Source organism: Emys orbicularis, chromosome 3 (genome assembly GCF_028017835.1).
Source record: "Emys orbicularis isolate rEmyOrb1 chromosome 3, rEmyOrb1.hap1, whole genome shotgun sequence".
NCBI lineage: Eukaryota > Metazoa > Chordata > Testudines > Emydidae > Emys > Emys orbicularis.
The window spans coordinates 85,022,346-85,041,283 of NC_088685.1; the positions used below are offsets into that span (position 1 = coordinate 85,022,346).

General features: G+C 44.5%; 1 protein-coding gene across 1 annotated transcript in view; it reads right to left on the reverse strand.

The window, feature by feature from the left end:
* Positions 1 to 18,938, reverse strand: part of SEC63 (SEC63 homolog, protein translocation regulator) — a 113,018-nt gene that overhangs the window by 23,952 nt on the left and 70,128 nt on the right. Inside the window, exons 11-14 of the mRNA XM_065401045.1 lie at positions 11,065 to 11,157; positions 7,695 to 7,849; positions 6,512 to 6,659; positions 4,655 to 4,737 (exon numbers count right to left, since the gene is read on the reverse strand). Of these exons, the coding sequence (XP_065257117.1) occupies positions 4,655 to 4,737; positions 6,512 to 6,659; positions 7,695 to 7,849; positions 11,065 to 11,157 (479 nt within the window). The remainder of the gene's footprint in view (positions 1 to 4,654; positions 4,738 to 6,511; positions 6,660 to 7,694; positions 7,850 to 11,064; positions 11,158 to 18,938) is intronic.

Genomic DNA, 18,938 nt, shown 5'->3' on the forward strand with positions numbered 1-18,938 from the left:
GAGCCAGGACTCTCAGCTTCGTGCAGCTCCCCACTGGGAGCTCGGCTACCCTCTGGGACGTCTCGCCTCCGCGCTCCCAGCCAGGAGCAAGGTGGCAGCCCCTCGGGGCTTCTCGCCTCCGTGCTCCCAGCCAGGTGTTGGGGGGCAGTGGCGCAGGGCTTCTCACCAGCCACTGGGGGTTTCTTGCCTTCCTGCTCCCAGAGAGGAGCTGCCGGGGCAGGGGAAACTGCCCGGGGCTTCTTGCCTATGGCAGGGAGATCAACCCTGGAAGTCTGGTCAGCTGCCGTGCTCCCAGCAGGGAGCCAGGACCCTGGAGGGCAGCATGGATGCCAGCGGGGAGCCCAGGTGGCAGACCAAGCCAGGAGCCTGGGTGGCAGCCCAGCTTGGAGCAGAGACCTGGCAGCAGCCAGGCTGGGGAGCTGGCTTTCTTGTCAATTTCACGGCTCAGAAACCATAAAATTGACAAGAACAACAGCCAACAGTGGATGTAAAGAACACAGTGTCTACACAGACACTGCCTTACCCTAGCTACACCGACATAAGTCCTACACCTCTTGTCGAGGTGGTTTTATTATGTCAGCATCGCTGGGGAGTTACATTGGTGGGAGGAGCATTTCAGTGTCTACACCTCCACTGTCTTGTCAACGAAAGCTGACTTTTGTCGACAAAACTGTGTAGTGTAGACAAAGCCTAAGTCTCTTTGCTCATAAGAATGTGGCAGTTCTTCTCTATACTGACAGTGTTCCCTCTTTGTAGTCTTCATACACGGAGGGCTGGTCTACACTGAAAATTTACATCAGCATAGCTACGTCTCTCAGGTGTATCAAAAATCCACACCCCTGAGAGATGCAGCTATGCTGACCTAACCCTCAGCGTAGACAGCGCTAGACTGACTTTTGGGGAGGTGGATCAATTACAGCAGGGGTGGGGAACCTCCAGCCCACGGGCCGGATCTGGCCTGCTGCCTAATTTAATCTGGCCTGCGGCATGTCTCTGCGCCGGAGGCCGGAAGCTCTGAGCCTCGGCACTGCCCTCCCCAGTCCCCCCGCAGCTTGTGGGCGGAGGGGAGATCAGGGAAGCTCCGCGTGCTGCCCCCGCTCCCAGCACTGGTTCCCATTGGCCGGGAACCGCGGCCAATGGGAGCTGCAGGAGCAGCACCTGCAGGTGCGGGCAGCGCACACAGCCCCCTGGCCCCTCCACCTAGGGGCCGGACATGCCGGCTGCTTCTGGGAGCAGTGCGGAGCCAGGACAGGCAGGGAGCTTGCCTTAGCTCCGTTGCACCGCTGACCGGAAGCCGCCTCAGGTAAGTGCCGCCCAGCCGGAGCCTGCACCCCGAACCCCCTCCCACACCCAAACTCCCACCCCAACACCCTGAACCCAGGTCGGAACCCCCCCGCACTCTAACTCCCTCCCAGAACCCACACCCCCACCTGCACCCCACCCTCCTGCCCCAGCCCTAAGCCCCTCCTACACTCCAAACCCCTTGGCCCCAGCACCCCAAACTCCTCATCCCCAGCCCCACCCCAGAGCCTGCATCCCCAGTCGCAGCCCTCACCCTCTCCCGCACCCCAAACCGCTGCCCCAGCCCATAGCCCGCTCCTGCACCCTGAATCCCTCATTTCTGGCCCCACCCTGAAACCTAGGGGAAGCACCGAGCCTCCGTATCCCCTGCGGGATTGTGTATGGCCCGCGACTGATTTTTTCTGTGGTCCCGATAGAAAAAAGGTTCCCCACCCCTGAACTACAATGGCAGGAGAACCCTCCCGTTGCTGTGGTGAATGTCTACACTGAAGCACTACAGCAGCGCAGCTGCAGCTGTTGTGTTTTAAGTGCAGACATAGCTTAGAATATTCTGCATCCAGCTGCGGTGAACTGCTTTTCCATGTTAGCTCATGTACAGTACTTATAAGAACCATAGGCAGAGAGACAGCTTTTCTCTACCCTTTACTGCCCACTTTTACCTGAACTTAGAGCTCCAAGATAGAAGAATTACAACAAGAAAACAGAAGTCCGATATCTTTAGAAAAGGAAGTACAGAAGTGGTGAAAGTGTCCCTAAACCATGTTGTCACTTTACACCTGAACCTAAAGCAGAAGGGACCCCACTGAAGGGGAAAGGACAGTTCAACTGCCAAACCTATTCTGTCAGTGACCTCTTCGCTGAGACTGCCAACATGAGTCTCTCATGCCGCCCCACACACTTGGGAGACGCTCTGGAAAACATCTGCAAAGCTCTCTCATAGTTTTCCTTCAAAACCCTCCTTAAAACTCTCCTTTGCTGTGATGCTTACAAAAATGTTGCCAACAGTAGGTGACTAGTGTGCAGAAACCACTGCTTATCATTCTGACCAATACCGTCTCACTGTGTTTTTTTTTGTTTGTTTTTTTTTTAACTCCCCCATCTGCCTGTATACATCTGTTGTCTCATCTTATACTTAGATTGGAAGCTCTTTGGGCCTTCTGTTGTGTGTTTGTACAGTGCCAAACACAGAAGAGTCCTGGTGTATGCCAGGTACTACGGTAATACAAATAAACTAAAATGCCAACTATGGCAGTGATTTTTGTGACATGGACACCAATTAGAAGCTGGACACATACCACTGACCCATTTCATATATCAAAGTTAGCGCTGAACAGCCATCGTATGAAAAATTTCAGCCACTACAAGTGAGAGTTATGTTTGAATGGCTCTTTAGTCAGCTAGCAATTCTTTGATCAATATTTAAAAACTCAGTTTACCAAAAAAAAAAAGATATGTGCACGTGTGTTCTAGGTTGGTCTATGAAAAAGGAAAAACTGGTGTAGCACCCAGTGAGGGTGGGCTTTTTCCATCATTGTGCTGGGCTTTGTTGTACAATTCTGGGGACATGGCGTATGGTATCAAATCTTTGGTTATAATATCAACTAATGCTGAAGGTAACTTGGAAACAACACTATGTAAATTGAAGTGCTAGCTTGGAAATTAGCAACTGCAGCCAGCCTCCTGCAATGAGAAGCTTAGACTGAGAAAGACAACAACTGAAGAAAAAGGAAGAGTCAGCTAGAGAAGCATCCTGCAGGCTAACCAAGCAATGATGGATGCGGGAGGAAGCCAATTACTTCTGGTGGTGGCCAGGAACTAATGACAAAACTTTGGGACAGAGTACCATAAATTCACCAAAAAACCCACCGCAGATAAAGAAAAATGCATTGCTCAGAGATTGTGGCTCAGAAAATCCACTGGTAGAAGGCCTATGGAAGAAGGGTCCTTTTGCAAGTAGTTGGTCGCAGAGACTTTTCTGGCAAACCTCATCCTGTTTTGTGTATTTCTGGAGAGGCCAAAATTGGTATTGGCATGTAAATCATAGTGATGTGGTCTGCCTCATGAAACATTTCTATTTCAGAATCAACCTGAGAGCAGTTTGTACAAATGAATGAGTGTTTGCTTTTTATGTCCAATCACAGATCATCTTTCTTAGGCCAGGTCTACACTACGGGCGCTATAGCGCTGTAGCTATGCAGCTGCAACCTGTAGTGTACACAACAGCGACAGAAGGCATTTCACTGTCCCTGCAGGAACTCCACCTACCTGAGCAATGGTAGCTAGGTCAATGGAAGCATTCTTCTGTTGACCTACCTGCATATACTCCAGGGGTTAGGTATGGATTTTTCATACCCCTGAGCGCCATAGCTATGTCAACCTAAGTTTTAAGTGTAGACCAAGCCTTAAATTGCAATCCTTTAGGTTTTAATTTTCAGATTTGGGGGAAAAGTTGGAGTATTGTTTGGGAAATGGGATATTCATGAAGGCATAATACACCTGGCAAGTCTAGATGATTGAGATTTGGCTCATTCCCCCCTCCAAAGTTAGCTACCTAGTGCCCAAATTCAGCCTGTTTTCATGTGGTTTAGGCTACACTCTGCACTCAAAAAGAACAGGAGTACTTGTGGCACCTTAGAGACTAACAAATTTATTTCAGCATAAGCTTTCGTGGGCTACAGCTCACTTCTTCAGATGCATAGAGTGAAACACACAGACAGTTAGTCTCTAAGGTGCCACAAGTACTCCTGTTCTTTTTGCGGATACAGACTAACACGGCTGTTACTTTGAAACCTCTGCACTCAGTTGAACTTCTTCTATTGAAACTTTTCTTGGCACTAGTATTCTTCTGCTTCTACAAACCTGCAACCGTTGCATGACTAGAACCTTATCTATGTGGTATGGCCACCATATAAAAAGTTGCAGTTTATTTTTGTGTCTTTTAAAAGATGTACCTTTGCTATTTGATTAATCTATTAAAGTAACTTAAGCGTTCTAACTGCTTAACTCAGATGACAGGCGCAACCATTAGCTTTTGCAGTAGTTCATCAAAAATTCCATTGGTCAACATATCAAGAGGTCAAGGGTAAAATTACTCCATAACCTTTCCGGTGCAGGCTATTTCCTTTGGGTATGGACTAGTGTAGTGACTAGAGTGACCTGTGAGATTTCTAACATGAAACAAAATTTTTGAGGGAGAGGGTTAACAGTTTTGACAATGGAAGAGCTTGATTCAAGAATGGTGTTTTTAAATCAATTACCACAAAATTATCAAGAAACTAGCCCCAACACAACATTCTAGGTTATCATGATGCATTTGCAATTAATCCAAAGTTGAAATACTTTGACTACTTACTGTCATTGTTTGCCTTGTCAATGTGATCAAAACAGTGACTAGCGATCCCACTGTAATATTGTTGCTGTCTTCATCATCCAAAACTAAGGTCAAAGAAAAGTGATACTTCCATTTAACCTTTGTTTCTTAATCAGTTTCGTATTTATTTTTTAAATTAAGCATTACTTCAGTGACAGATAAAAGTGTCAGTGTAATCACAAGTCTTCCAGAGAATATTTAACAGAAAATCTGAAAATATTTGCAAGAATAAAGACTTTCATCTGCATCATTAAACAGTCTCTATTACCTAGAATACATTAACAGAATGAGGAGCAATAATTGCATAAAACTACACAAAGTAAACATTGAGGTTGTGATTTAACTTGTAGGAAAGTTAGGGTACTCAAAGTTAGTTATGATTCCCACAGCATCCATAACTATGTAGTATTGTATATTAAAACATAAAACGTTCATATTATAAAATACCACATATGAGCAAGGGGACTAAGTTACAGTTGTTCTGGGAACCATAACTACGATTTTCCTGATCTTTGAATGATTAATATCTCAATTTCAAAGGTGCATTAAGAGTCATGCACTTTATTTTTTCTCCCTCTTTTTGAAAAGGAATTAAGAAACAGCAATGAATAGTTTGACTATAATATTGATCAGAAGACCTACAGTACGGTCAGCAGACATATGGGTTCATATCTTAGAATGCAGTAATGTTGAATGTTCAGTCTACTGACTGAAAACGACTACATTTTTATTCTGGTATGAAAAATAAAAGTATTCCTTAAATAGTTTTTCACACATCCATTACCTATAATTAGAAGTAGAAACAGTCAATCTGGGGAGGAGCAAAAAGTTAAATCCTCCTTGGCACAACTTCTTAAATATGTGTATTTATCAAATGCAAAATGTGCGTGGGGAGGCGTAGCTTGCCAGAACATGAGGGGATACAAGTTTGTCAAGGACACTCTGACAAATATGAACACAATTAACAACAGCACTCTGTACCCATGAACCACTGGAAAAGGTAAGATACTGATTTGAAAGTGCATGGTATATTGTTTTTACTTATTTTTACAATTTGAAACTTAAGTTCACCAGGTACTTATGCCTTACTGAGGACTATGTATATGCCAAATCCAACACTAGGCTAGCTGAACAAAACGTGTCGGATTTTGGAAAACACAAATTTTGGAAGACCATTCTATGCAAATATTTCTGACCTTTATCTCAAATTCCCTCTGAGGAAGGCGATCGTTTAACAGCATAATAACCTCAGAGAGCAAGCGAAGGAAAGTAACATATGCAATTGAAACTGTAGTGAATTTTAGCCAAGTATTATGTGGTTATCCCAAGCAGAATACACTCATCACACAAGGTTAACACACCTTCCCTCTCACAAAAATACCCTCAACTCTTTAATGATCTGGGTCTCTATTTAATGTCTCAAATAAAAAATTTATAGTTTGATATTTGGACTAAGCACAAGCATGAAATCCTTCACCATCTTTTTTCTTTAATGTTACAAGGCAAAAGATACAAAGGTTTAAAAATAAAGTGCCATCTCAACCATTATTATACTCTGCTTTCTCAATGCTAAATCAAACAATTAAATGCTACATCAGTCCCTCTAGAGGAAACTGCTGATGGCCTGGAAATACGCAAGATGCTTTAATGTACTTCATTTTCCTCAAACTCTAAATCTGAAGTGCAAGAGCCTGTCATTCAGAAAAGTCTGCCATTTTCCAGGTTACATAAATAATGTAAGGAATTGGGGTTTCAGAGTCCTCACTGCTTACTGCCGGCAGACTATCAAATTGTCAAGAGGGATGACATATACAGCAATGAAACGACCTCCCATCTTACCTTGTGGCTTTATATCTATGGTGATATGTGGAAAACTACCTAATACAGCCATAACTTCATCATATTTTTCATCTTCAAGGAAGTGCAGTAAGTTGCGGCGATCAGATCCTTTCAAACTCACCATGTCCTGGATACTTTTGATTTTGAACTTGGTTAAAAAAAGAAAAAAGAAAAATACTACAAAAGAACATTTCACAAAACTAAATTCTAGTTAATGTAATCATTTGTGTATTACAGCAGCGCTGACACAAGCAAATTGTTTATTTGATTCATTCCCACTAAAAGGATTACAAACCTTGAAATAAAGTAGAAATTAAATTTCTGTTCCATTAATTGTTACATTTTCTTATTCTGATACTCCTCCATAATCGTATCTAAAATGTACCTTCTTCAGAAGTAGGTTCAGGAACTATGCAATTAACTCAACAGAGGTTTGATATTTCAGTTATACTCTCACAAAAAACTGTAGATTATATTTTATTGGAGGGCACAGTCTGATCTTACTAAAGTAAGCAAAATGTTCTGTTTTGTCCAGTATACCTATCCCATGCTTAACCATAGCCAGGGCCGGTGCAAGGAAGTTTCGCCCCAGCCCTACGGCAGCTCCCCGCCCTCCCTCCGCCCTGAGGTGCCCCCCCGCGGAAGCCCCCCCCCCTCGGGGAGCCGTGCGGCACCTCCCCACCCCAGCTCACCTCTGCTCCGCCTTCTCCCCGAGCACGCCGCCCCTGCTCTAATTCTCCTCCTCTCCCAGGCTTGCGGCACCAAACAGCTGATTGGCGCTGCAAGCCTGGGAGGCGGGAGAAGTGGAGCGGCGACCGCATGCTCGGGGAGGAACACTGTAAAAAAAAAAAAAAAAATTGGGGGCACCGCTTTTTGGCGCCCCCAAATCTTGGCGCCCTAGGCAACCGCCTAGTTTGCCTTAATGGTAGCACCGGCCCTGACCATACCACAGATCATAACTCCTGTTACCTGTGGTGAACAGTCACTCTCCTTTTTATTTATAAGGCAAACAGTGATACAGTTTAAGGAACATAAAGCACAAGGACTCATGAGGTATTGCATTCCTGAACAAATGCTTTTTATGCTGTGAACTATTAATAAGTTTGCTTAGTGAGAGACAGAGGCAGGTTAAAGGAGATAATGGAAAGATAAAAATGACTGAGCATTATCTGTAGTTTTATACCTTTTTATGATTGGAAACTCGCCTAAGATTGTCCTCTTCAATGTGAGGGAGCTGCAGAAGGGGAGACTTGAATTGCTGAAGCCCTTGGACAGCCATCTGGGAAAGCTTCATACAGTTTTCCAAAGATCCCAATGATGGAGCACGAAACTCCCTTTCTTGGGGAGAATGAATTTTACAAGATCATTTTTTACATGTTTTTCCAGTATACTTTGGACACATATAACACTACATGTTAAATTAAAATATTTTGATCAGCCCAGCAACTTTAAAAGTTCATAAAGAAAGATGTACCTTACAGTATAAAGAAAGTGTCATATGCATTGTAAAGCTTATAGTTACCATTTGAGCCTAGTATTGATGGCCATCTTCCTATAAAATTTATTACAGTATAGTTTAGCAAACAATTTAGTGCCTGTTAATTTTCTTTCTTCAGGTTGTGCCAAACTAGTCAAAGGGCTGTATGAGAGGATGATTTCTTTCCTAACCATTATAGGTTGATCAAGACATCAAGGAGAGAGGTGGGGTAGCCTGCCTATTGATTACAATCAAACAGCTTTCAGTTTTAATTTTTAATAAAAGGATTAAGCACCAGGATTACAAATTCCTGTGATAACAGAAACTAACTAGTTTGCTTTAGAATATTTTTGCATAATCCCTCCAGAGAGACGGCAGCATTTTAAAAATAATTAACTGAAACATTAATTTGGGGAGGTTACTGGTATTCTTTTAAAAACAAACTGGGAAAATATGCTTATAAATGTCCCACATATACTCTATATACACACCTTGTAAACGTTAATAAGGGCCCTAACCATAGTTGAGTGGAGGTGCACAAAAGAACTGGTTATGTTTTACCAGTGTTTTTTAAGCCACAAGTAAAAAAGGAAAATGCTTGTAAAGTTACAAATACTTATATATGATTCTTCTCTTGCAGAGTATTTTTAATACTTATATTTGAAGGAGAGGACAGAGCACTTAGAACTGAAATGCTGACTAGACCTTAGTGTCACCGAAGGGGTGAGATCAGGTATTGAGGGTGCATCTCAATGCACTTGTTATTTTCCAAAGCTCTGTAACTCTACTATGGAACGGCAATGCCACAATGCATCGGGGATATGGGGTCATCAGGCATTAATCAATCACAAGACAGTGTAGGGGAGGGTTCTAACACAGAAAGGGGGATATTCACTGCTTTAGGTATACCTACACTTGGAGCCAGGTGTGATTCCCAGCTCACATAGATGTATCTGTGCTAGCTCTGCTTAAGCTAGCACACTAAACATAGCAGTGCAGCCAGGGTAGCATGGATGGTGGCTCAAGTATGTTGCCCAAATACTGTAGGAGCAGCAGTGATCTATATGCTCTGTATAACCTGTATGTTCAAAAGGTCTGTTACACCTTCCCCCCCCCCCCTTTTGTTTCCTCTCCCTCTTTGAATACCTGTGAAGTGGCTTTCCCCCTACCCCTCCCTCCTGGAATGCTTGTGGAATGAATGGGCTGCCTGAACAGCTGGAAGATCAAAAGAGCTCCCAGGTAGACAAGGTGTCTGGGACTCTAATTAAGCAGCGCTCACACACCCAATCCATGGACACTGTCTGAAGTGGAGTGTGACCAACCAGATGCGGCCAAGTCATCTCTAGTCATAGGCCATGCGGAGCAGGTCCTTAAAAGGGGAAGGGGCCATGTGCTCAGTAGTACACTGACATGCTTGTATCTCCCGTAAAGGCCCTTCGCCCGGACCGCTTGGCCAGTGGTTCGCCGCGTTGCATTTCATCGTGCCTCGGGAAGACTTACCTTCATCACACCATCGCTGCACTGTGGGACACTTACCTTGAAGGAGCTGGACATATCCAATGCCATGCCTGTCCTGGGAGCATGAGTACGCGAGTGTGAGTGTGACCCCCCCCCCCCTTCTTTTGAGCTTAGCTATCAGTATAATAAACGTGCTGCTTTCTGCCAAACTCTGGTGGGTCATTAGTCCTCCCTAAGCTTACTAGCTGGCCCAATTTCGGGTAACAAATACAACCTACCTGGACCCCACTGGTATGTACTAAGGGCGGCTAGCCTGGGCCACCACTCACCGCTGCCTGTACAGTAACTCCCCACTTAACGTCCTCTCGCTTAACGTTGTTTTGATGTTACGTCCTTGCTCCATTACAGAACATGCTCGTTTAAAGATGTGCAATACTCCGCTATAACGTCGTTTGGCCACCTGCTTTGTCCACGGCTGGCAGCCCCCCTATCAACTCCCCTACGCCCCACCCCCAGCGTCTCCCGCCCGCCGGCAGACTCCACGGATCAGCACCTTCCCCCTGCTCCCCCCACCTCCTGCCCGCAGCAATCAGCTGGTTTGCAGCATTCAAGAGGCAGGGGAGGGAGGGTGGAGGCTGTACGCCGCATCCTCGCTCCTCCTCCCAGCTTCCTGAACACCACAAGACAGCTGATTGCCCCGGGCAGGAGGCAAAGGGAGCAGGGGGAAGGCGCTGATCCGCGGGGTCCACCAGTGGGTGGGAGGTGCGGGGAGGGAGAGGGGGGGCGTAGGGGACCTGATGGGGGGCTGCCAGCCTGGTTAATACCTGTATTAAATTGCTTGTTTAAAATTATTTAAAATGTATATAATGCCTTTTGTCTGGCAAAAAAAAAATTTCCCTGGAACCTAACTCCCCCATTTACATTAATTGTTATGGGGAAATTGGATTCGCTTAACGTTGCTTAACATCGTTTTGCTTAAAGTCGCATTTTTCAGGAACATAACTACAACGTTAAGTGAGGCATTACTGTATTACCACACGCTAGCTCAATATAAGCTAATGTGATGATGTCTACTTCCGAGCTCCAAGTGTAGACACACCCTTACAGTGCAAATGGGGAAGCATGGGAGGTGTAACTCTTCAGAAAGATCTTTTCCATTGAGAACATAAGGCAGTGGTGGGCAATCTGCCGCCTGTCAGGGTAATCCGCTGACGGGCCGCGAGACCGTTTGTTTACATTGACCGTCCGCAGGTACGGCCGCCCGCAGCTCCCAGTGGCCGCGGTTCGCCGTCTCCAGCCAATGGGAGCTGCGGGCTGCAGGAACATGCTGGCCGCCGCTTCCTGCGGCTCCCATTGGCTGGGAACGGCGAACCGTGGCCACTGGGAGCTGCGGGCGGCCGTGCCTGCAGACGGTCAATGTAAACAAAATGATCTTGTGGCCCACCAGTGGATTACCCTGATGGGCCACAGGTTGCCCACCACTGACATAAGGGGATGAGAAATATCTAAATATACAATAGCAATGTTTTCCCATAAGCTCAGCAACTCTTTAAAGGCAGGCCCAATAAAGAGTGAGATTTTCTAGTTTAAATACAATATAATAAGATTTCTTCCTTACCTTCACGGCTACGCGCCATTATTATTAACTGGCAGATTACGTTAATCATTTCTTGAAGTAAAGCAGGACACTTTTTCAGGATAAATTGCTGATCTGCAAGACGAATGATTTGATAAAACCCTCAGATTCTCTGCTTACTCACTATTTTCTCTAACTGTGTGCATCCCACCTCTGTCCATTGTTGTTATTTATAAAATCACCTACTCAGTCCCACCCCCTATTTCTTTTTCTTCTCTCCATGCGATTGTCTAACATACGTGTATTTTAAACCACAATGGGTCTGAATCTGCCAGATGCTGGTCACACTCAACTCCCACCGCCTTCCAACAATTCAGAAGTATTTATATAAGCAGTCTCACAAAGGTTACACATTTCAATAAAAGTCAGACAACGACATTTAGAATGTCATTTTAAAAGAACTTTTAAAAAAATATTACTCTTAAAGGTTACCTACTAAGGAAAAAAATAGGCTTATGCTCTTTTTGACTCTTCCACGTCAAGGCCTGAAAGGTTTTTAAATCAAAGTTTTTTCTACTTGTATTTTACAAAAGAAATTAAATCATCATCATGTTGGAAGACACTACAGAGAACTAGAGAAATTATGACATCACAAGAATCAGTAGACTGAAAATAGAGCAACTGAGAAGGAAAGGGATTTTTAGTCAGACTATTTAAAAAAGATGTTTAGTTACACGTACAGTAATTGTTCTTCAATATGTGTTGCACATATATACATTCCACGACAGATGTATGTGTGCCCAATGCACTCAAATTGTGACTTTTGCCAGCTGTACCAGCAGGCAGCATATGCATCACTGCTATTGCCATGTGTCGAACCAAGCAGATGAAGTGGGCATGGTCACTACCTCCCTCTCCATTCCTTCATACGATCAGTAAGCTAAACCCGAAGTAATGGGGAAGGTGGGAGGGTCATGAAATGCTCTTATGCAAAACACATCTCGAAGAACAGTTACCGTACATGTAAAGTAACGGTCTTTTCTCCTTCAAGTGATTGTGAACATATACATTGCATTGTAAGTGATTCACCAGCAGTTTCCTTACAGGTGGTTGGACTTCAGACTACTTGAAGAGAGACCGCAATACTGACTTGCTGAAGTTTGCATGATCTCTGGAAGCTTAAGTAATAGCATAGTGTCTAGAGACATTATGCACAGATGACCACGTTGCTGCTTTGCAAACGTCCACTTAGAGGAATGTTGCTCAGAAAAGCTAATGAAGCAGAACGAGCCCTAGTGGAGTGGAGGTGTTATCCTTGGCAGAAGACACACCTTTGGCAGATTGTAACAAAGCTTGATACATTCAGAAATCTAGGGTGAAATATGCAGGCTGTAACAGGTTGCCCTTTAGTCCTGTCAGCATGGGCTACAAAAAGTTGTTGCCAAAAGTTCAAAGGGGAAACCCATCAAAAAGAGACAATACCAAATTCAGATCCCATGATGGTCCTGGATTAGACAGAAGGGTTCCTGTGAATAAGCCCTTTCAAATTTATACACCTATGGATGTAAAAAGATAGAAAACTCATCCATTGGTGGGCATACTGCAGAAATAGTTGCTACATGGAGTCTCACTAAACTGATAGAGACCAGAAGATTTCAGGTGCAATAGGTAATCCAATATAGGTCTAATTTCTGTACTCTCATGATAACTGACAAGATTCTGCTCAAACTGAAAACTGAAAACCTCCATTTTGCTGCATATGTGGTTCTGCTGGAATCCTTTCTGCTATTCACCAGAATGGCTTGGACATCTCAAGAGCAGACTCTCACCTCGTTGCTCAACCAGAGATTGTCCATGCCACAAGGTGAAGAGATTGCAGCTTGGTCTGCAATTCTGAGACAAGCAAACCTCAACCTATGAGTGGTTGAATTCAGAGTTGATGTAGGTCCAGATAGCAATACTGCCTTGGCCAGGCAGCTGCTACAAGGATTATGATTGCCTTGTTTCTTTTTAGCTTCCTCATCACCCTGGGAATCAGGATTGGAGAGAATGTGTACAGCAGATAGCTCGACCAGGGAAGAAGAAAGGCACTTGTCACAGAATCCCAACCACAACCTGCTTTGGAACAGAACCTCCTGCAGTTGTTATTCAGGTTGATTGCAAAGAGATCTATTGTCGATGAAAGATCGACTGCAGAATGTCCCGCTTTATTGGCCACTTGTCATGATAGTCTAAGATCCTGCTGAGAGAATCCGCAACAGTATTCCTCACTCCTGGAAGGTGAAAGTCCGTTAGGGAGATATTGTTCTTTATATAGAAGTTGCACAAGGTGATCTCTTCTTGGCACATTTGAGGCAACCCTACACCTCTATGCTTGTTCAGATAAAACATAGCAGTGATGCTGTTGGGGAAAACGTGACTCAGTTGACCCCAATGGTGGTAATGAATGTTTTGCAGGCCCAATGAATGGCTCAAAGCTTCAGCACATTTATATGGAGCTAAACTTCCTGAGGCACCCAAATATGTGAGCCTGAAGTTGACCCAGATGCGTCTCCCCCACACCCAAGCCCTTTGTGAATGCAGCTGTTACCAGAGTCATAGCTGGTTCTGGTGGTAAGAAAGGAAACCCTCTCTGCATACATTTGGAGAGCCTAAGCAGCAATTCAAGGACTGAAGCACTCATGCAAGTACACCCATCAGCATATCCAGTGAATGTCTGTTCAGATATACGGAGCGAAACCAGGCCTACAGACATCTGAGGTGAAGTCTGGCATGCTGAATCACATAGTAGGTGCATGAGGCCACGTCTCCCAACAGCTGAAAACACAAATACACTGCTGTCTTTGTCTTGAACTTGAGGTTCTCTGGCAGAGAGACTATGGATTGGAACCTGTCCGTCAGGAGGTAAACAATGGCAGTTGCAGCATCAAGATCCAACCCTATAAAATTTATTTTCTCCGTTGGCTGCAGCATCAATTTCTCGACAATCAGGTTTAGAGCTAGACAAAAGAACACATGTCTGATGACAAGGATACTGTTTTAGACATGGCACCTCGACCTTCCCCAAACTAGCCAGTTGTCTAGGTACAGAAATATTTGAATTCCTAGACTGCGACCAACATCATATACTTTATGAACTGCTTGGGGTTGAGGACAGGCCGAAGTAGCATGTAATAGTAGTCTATCGGGAATCAAAGAAATTTTCTGTGGCCATGTAAAAGTAAGTATTCTACACAGCAAGGGCAGCATAACAATCTCCAAGGAAGGGATAACAGATGCCAGGATGACCATTATGAATGTCATCTTTTCAATAAATCTGTTCAGCCTTATTAAGTCCAGAATGGGTCAAAGACCACCTTGCTTTCCGGGAATTAGAAAGTAGAGGGAATAGAAACCTTCCGTGTGTGTTGATAAGACGTTTCCTCCATTGCCCCCAGTTCCAGTTACTTCTTGATGTAAAACAGCCTTGTGAAATGGGTCCCTGAAAAGGGACAGGGAAGGTGGGTTGGTGAAAGGGAAGGAGATGAACCAGATAACATATCCCTTCTTTACCGTGCTGAATACTCACTTGTCTGATATAATCTGCCCATGCAGTGTAAAAGAGAGGTAGGTGCTTCGTAAATGGAGGATCTGCATGTAGAACAGGGGTTCTCAATGTTTTTCTTTCTGAGGCCTCCCCACAACATGCTATAAAAATTCCAGGATCCAGCAGGGGGGTGACAGGGCTCCAGGCTTCAGCTACGGAGGACGGGGGAGCTCAGGGCTTCAACCCTGTGGGTCTGGTGGCTTCTGCCCCACGGGGTGCTGGGGCTCAGGGCTTCTGCCCATGGGGCACCGGGCTTTAGCTCTATGGGGCTGGAATCTTCAGCCCCGCAGGGCTAGGGGACTTCTGTTCTGTGGGGCTGGCAGTTCAGAGTTTCGGTCCTGCAGGGCACCAGGGTTCAGGACTTTAGCTCCCAAGGTGCAGGGCTACTGGCTTCAGCCCTGAGGGGCAGGGGTTTTGAGGACCCCCTGTAGAGAACTGCTGATGTAGAAGATGAGACATGGTTAGTATGCTGTCCTTGATCAAGATGTCGGAATGACTGTTTTGAAGCCACTGACGTTTGGTGAGAAGGGCTTGCTGCAGACTGTTCCAATGGTGACATCTAGGAGGCTTAGATCTCCTTCAAGAGGCATCCTAAGGTCTCTGCTATACTGGTTCTATACTGCATTTGGGGCTTCAACTGCTTTCCCTTTGTCACTCGGGTGTAGACACCCAGTGAACGAAGGGTGGGACAAGAATCTTTTAAAGTGCACATTGTGACATAGTTCTTCCAGGAAAATGATTTAGCACCTTCAAACAGTAGATCTTCTCTTGTATCTTGTATTCTTTTGTATTTTGGGATGCCAGAGGCCTGCAGCTAGGAAGATCAATTTCATTGAAATAGCTGTAACCATTGAAAGTGACGTGATAGTTGCTTGGAGGGGTGTGTGAGCAGTGAGATGATCTTTGGATACCATAGCCAAAAACTGATTCCTACATTCCTTGTGCAGTTTGTCCACAAATTATGAAACTGCTGACCAGTTAATAAAAGGTATATTTGGATAACAATGCCTGCTAATTTGACACCCTCATTTGAAGGCTCATGGTGGTATAAGTCTTGCTGCCACATAGGTCCAGTCTCTTCACGTTAGCCTTAGGATGAGACTACTTCTGTGACCACTAGCATCTGGAATGGGGTATGTAAAGAAACACTCAAATTACTGCTGGGGGATTTGGCATCATCTACCTGTTTGACAGTGGGTGGAACAGAGACTGGTGTCTGCCACAAGGGTCTTTGCAGGCTCTGGCAAGGCTACATTAATGGCAAGAGAAACCCTTCCTGGAGCAGGAGTTTGTGAAATGTCCAGTAGTTTGTGTGGGTTGTCTTGAACAAGTTCTGCCTGCATCCCCAGAGATCTTGCCACTCTCCTAACAAGGTCCTAAAAAACCTTAAAGTTCTCACGAAGAGGATGTGGACTCTGGGTGATGGCCTCATCCAGGAAAGAATAAATATATGGGAAAACTCCAGGGGCTTCTTCCTAGTCTCCTCTTCCTCTGTGGGCTCCAATGAAGAGGGAGGTTGTGGACTTGGAGGAGGATCTTCTCTAGGCACTACAGGTACAGAAGATGATGATTTTCTCCTGGACTGAGTGGCCCACAGGGGGCTAGATGCTCTTGAAGCAGACCAAGGGGCCCAATAAGGCCAAGGAGAACAGTCCAGTCTTTGTACTGCCTATGGTGAAGGGTACCACAGTAAGGAATCATTATAACAACGTTCTTGCTCTAGGGGTTGGATATTTCTGGAGTGTTGTCTGCATGAAGAGCTGAAAGACCTTGCTGGAAATATGGAATCATGGTCAGACTCTGAGGAGGAGGAAACATAACCCCTCGATAAATGGTGGAAGAATCCGTGTAGGCACAGCGGCGGTGATACATGGTGCTGTCCCAAAGGTATCAAAGTCAAAGATGTAGCTGACAGTGCCAGTGGATAAGGCAGTCAGAATGCAGACAGGTGAGTTGACATACATTATGCTGTTGGGGCCGATGTAGCATGCATTGATGAAGTGGATGGAACTGCCAGTATTGTAGTGGTAAGTGAAGTCACCAGTGATGATGAAGTTGAGATGATTGGGATTGGACAATGCAACAGTGAAAGTTCATGAGAGGTGGAGACACAAGATCTCTTGTCATCAAGAATGCCTATGGCATTGACTGCACCAAGAGAGGAGGTAAGTGTTTGGCCACTAACACTGGTGGTGCTGGACCTGACAGTGTTGGGTCGAAGATCTCTCCACCAGGGGTGAAAGCAGCAATCTTGATTGCCCCAGTGGAGCCAGAATCAACAGTGTCACCTCAGACAGCATCGGTGAGCGTCAGTGCTTACAACCAGACCTTGCCTCTGCACCGGAGGACTTTTTCAGAGCCTTTTTGTGAGAAGAAGAGTGAGACTCTGAAAGTCCATCCGTCTCTGAACCAGGAGGGTTTTGAGTGCTTCAAGGAGGCTGCAGAAGATGATGAATGACATTTCTCACTCGATTTTGGATTTCAGGCTGAGGCAGCTGCGTGGCACTCTTTTTGGATGAACTCTCCAGCCTCTCTCCATCAGATTCAGGCAGTGAAGAGGCACATGTTGCCTTATTGAGAAGATGTACTTTAAAGGCAGAAATCCCTTTGTTCTGTTGGGAAGGAGGTAAAAATAGGACATTGTCCCTCACATGTTCCTCACCTAATCAGATTAGGCAACTTTTTGCATGTGTCACTAACAAGGATCACAGCCCTGCACATGGAACATGGTTTGAAACCTGGGGATTGCCACACATTAAATCCCAATTAACTACTTTACTAACTACACTAAACTTAAGCTACAACGATGTTCAACATAATTTATTTTGAAGACTGGTTAACCAAAGCTCAAGAGCAACAGAGCTCCAACTCTCACTACAGTCAATAAGAAATTTAGAGGGAGGTGGCGACCATGCCCCTTTATTCCCTCAGCTTGGCACATGAGAATAATGGAGGCCGGCCCACCTGATGGTACAGCTGACAAAAGTCTGACATGAATGCACTGAGGGCACATAGACCTACAGTGGAACATAGATGTGTGAAATCACTTGAAGGAGAACTGTTCACTTTTGTTAAACACATCTAATTCCAATGGTTCACAGATACTTGTTTGAAAGGATGCATTTGTTCAAGTTTAAAACACTCACATTCCTTAAAACTATAAAGCATGAAACTTGCAATATACATCTGAGACCCTCCCAAGAAGTCCTCCATTGATCATAGGGGAGATCAGATTTACATTTCTGATATTTCTAAGGTTAAAAAACAAGCAGAAGAAAAAATGTCTATAAAGTATATGCTGTAAATCCAGAAGAGACCATTGTGTTAATCTATTCTGACCTCCAAAGACAGCTTTCAGGCTTCCTGCATACATGAAGTAACACAAAAAGGGAATTTTTAAAAAATGTGACGTGTGACCTTCTAATATAACTACCATTTTAGAATTCTGATCTTTTCTTCCTCCGTCTCTCCCCACCTCCATGCACCCTCTCAAAAAACCACCCAAAACCAAAACCAAGAAAAGTTAAAATTTTGGGGAAGCAATTATACCATCACGTTGGATTTATTCCAACATGGTGGTATAATTCCACCTACTACTCATTTTAAAGAGTTTCAAATTTTATTCTTTTTCAAAAGAATATTTTCATTTTGATTGAAATAAACACCAGCGATCTACATTTTAAACATGGGTATGAGCATTCCGTGCTTAGCTGGAGGAAAAAAATGAGAGCCACAAGCTCAGTCAGTTTAAGATATGTTTATTTTGAAACAGTTATCACATAGCATATAGATTATTGTGTATGACACATACTGCCACCTCATACAATACCTTTTGGGGACCATATTGTATTAAGTTTATGTATTTCTGTGGGCAGATATTGTATGCAACTCTGGGGTACGGAGGGTTGCCACAGCTCCACCAAGAACTAAAAACAGTGAAGGGTGATTAAGGTAAAACACTTAGGTTGTAAATATCTCCAAAGAGATACCACCCTCTGGGGAGCCTTGCATAAACTGGCTCAAACTGGGTTTTCAAGAGACCAAAAAACAAAAAGGATGTTTGATATAAAAAGGCTGGGTTTAAACTGACTCAGGGCCTTCTTTCTGATCCAGTAAATGGACAGGCCCTTCCTGTCCAAGGGCCTCTACCCTTGTGGAAGGGCTGGAAAGACTTCGGCCTACTAGGGCCCCAATGGGCAGCCTCTGGTAAACTTAGCATGTGTATAGGAACTTTTAGTGTTTTTAAATGTGTTTTCTCTATAATGCTTTTACCTTAAGAATAAAGGTGCTTGCTTAGAAAAAGCTGTGTGGTAAAATGTAAGTGCTAGCA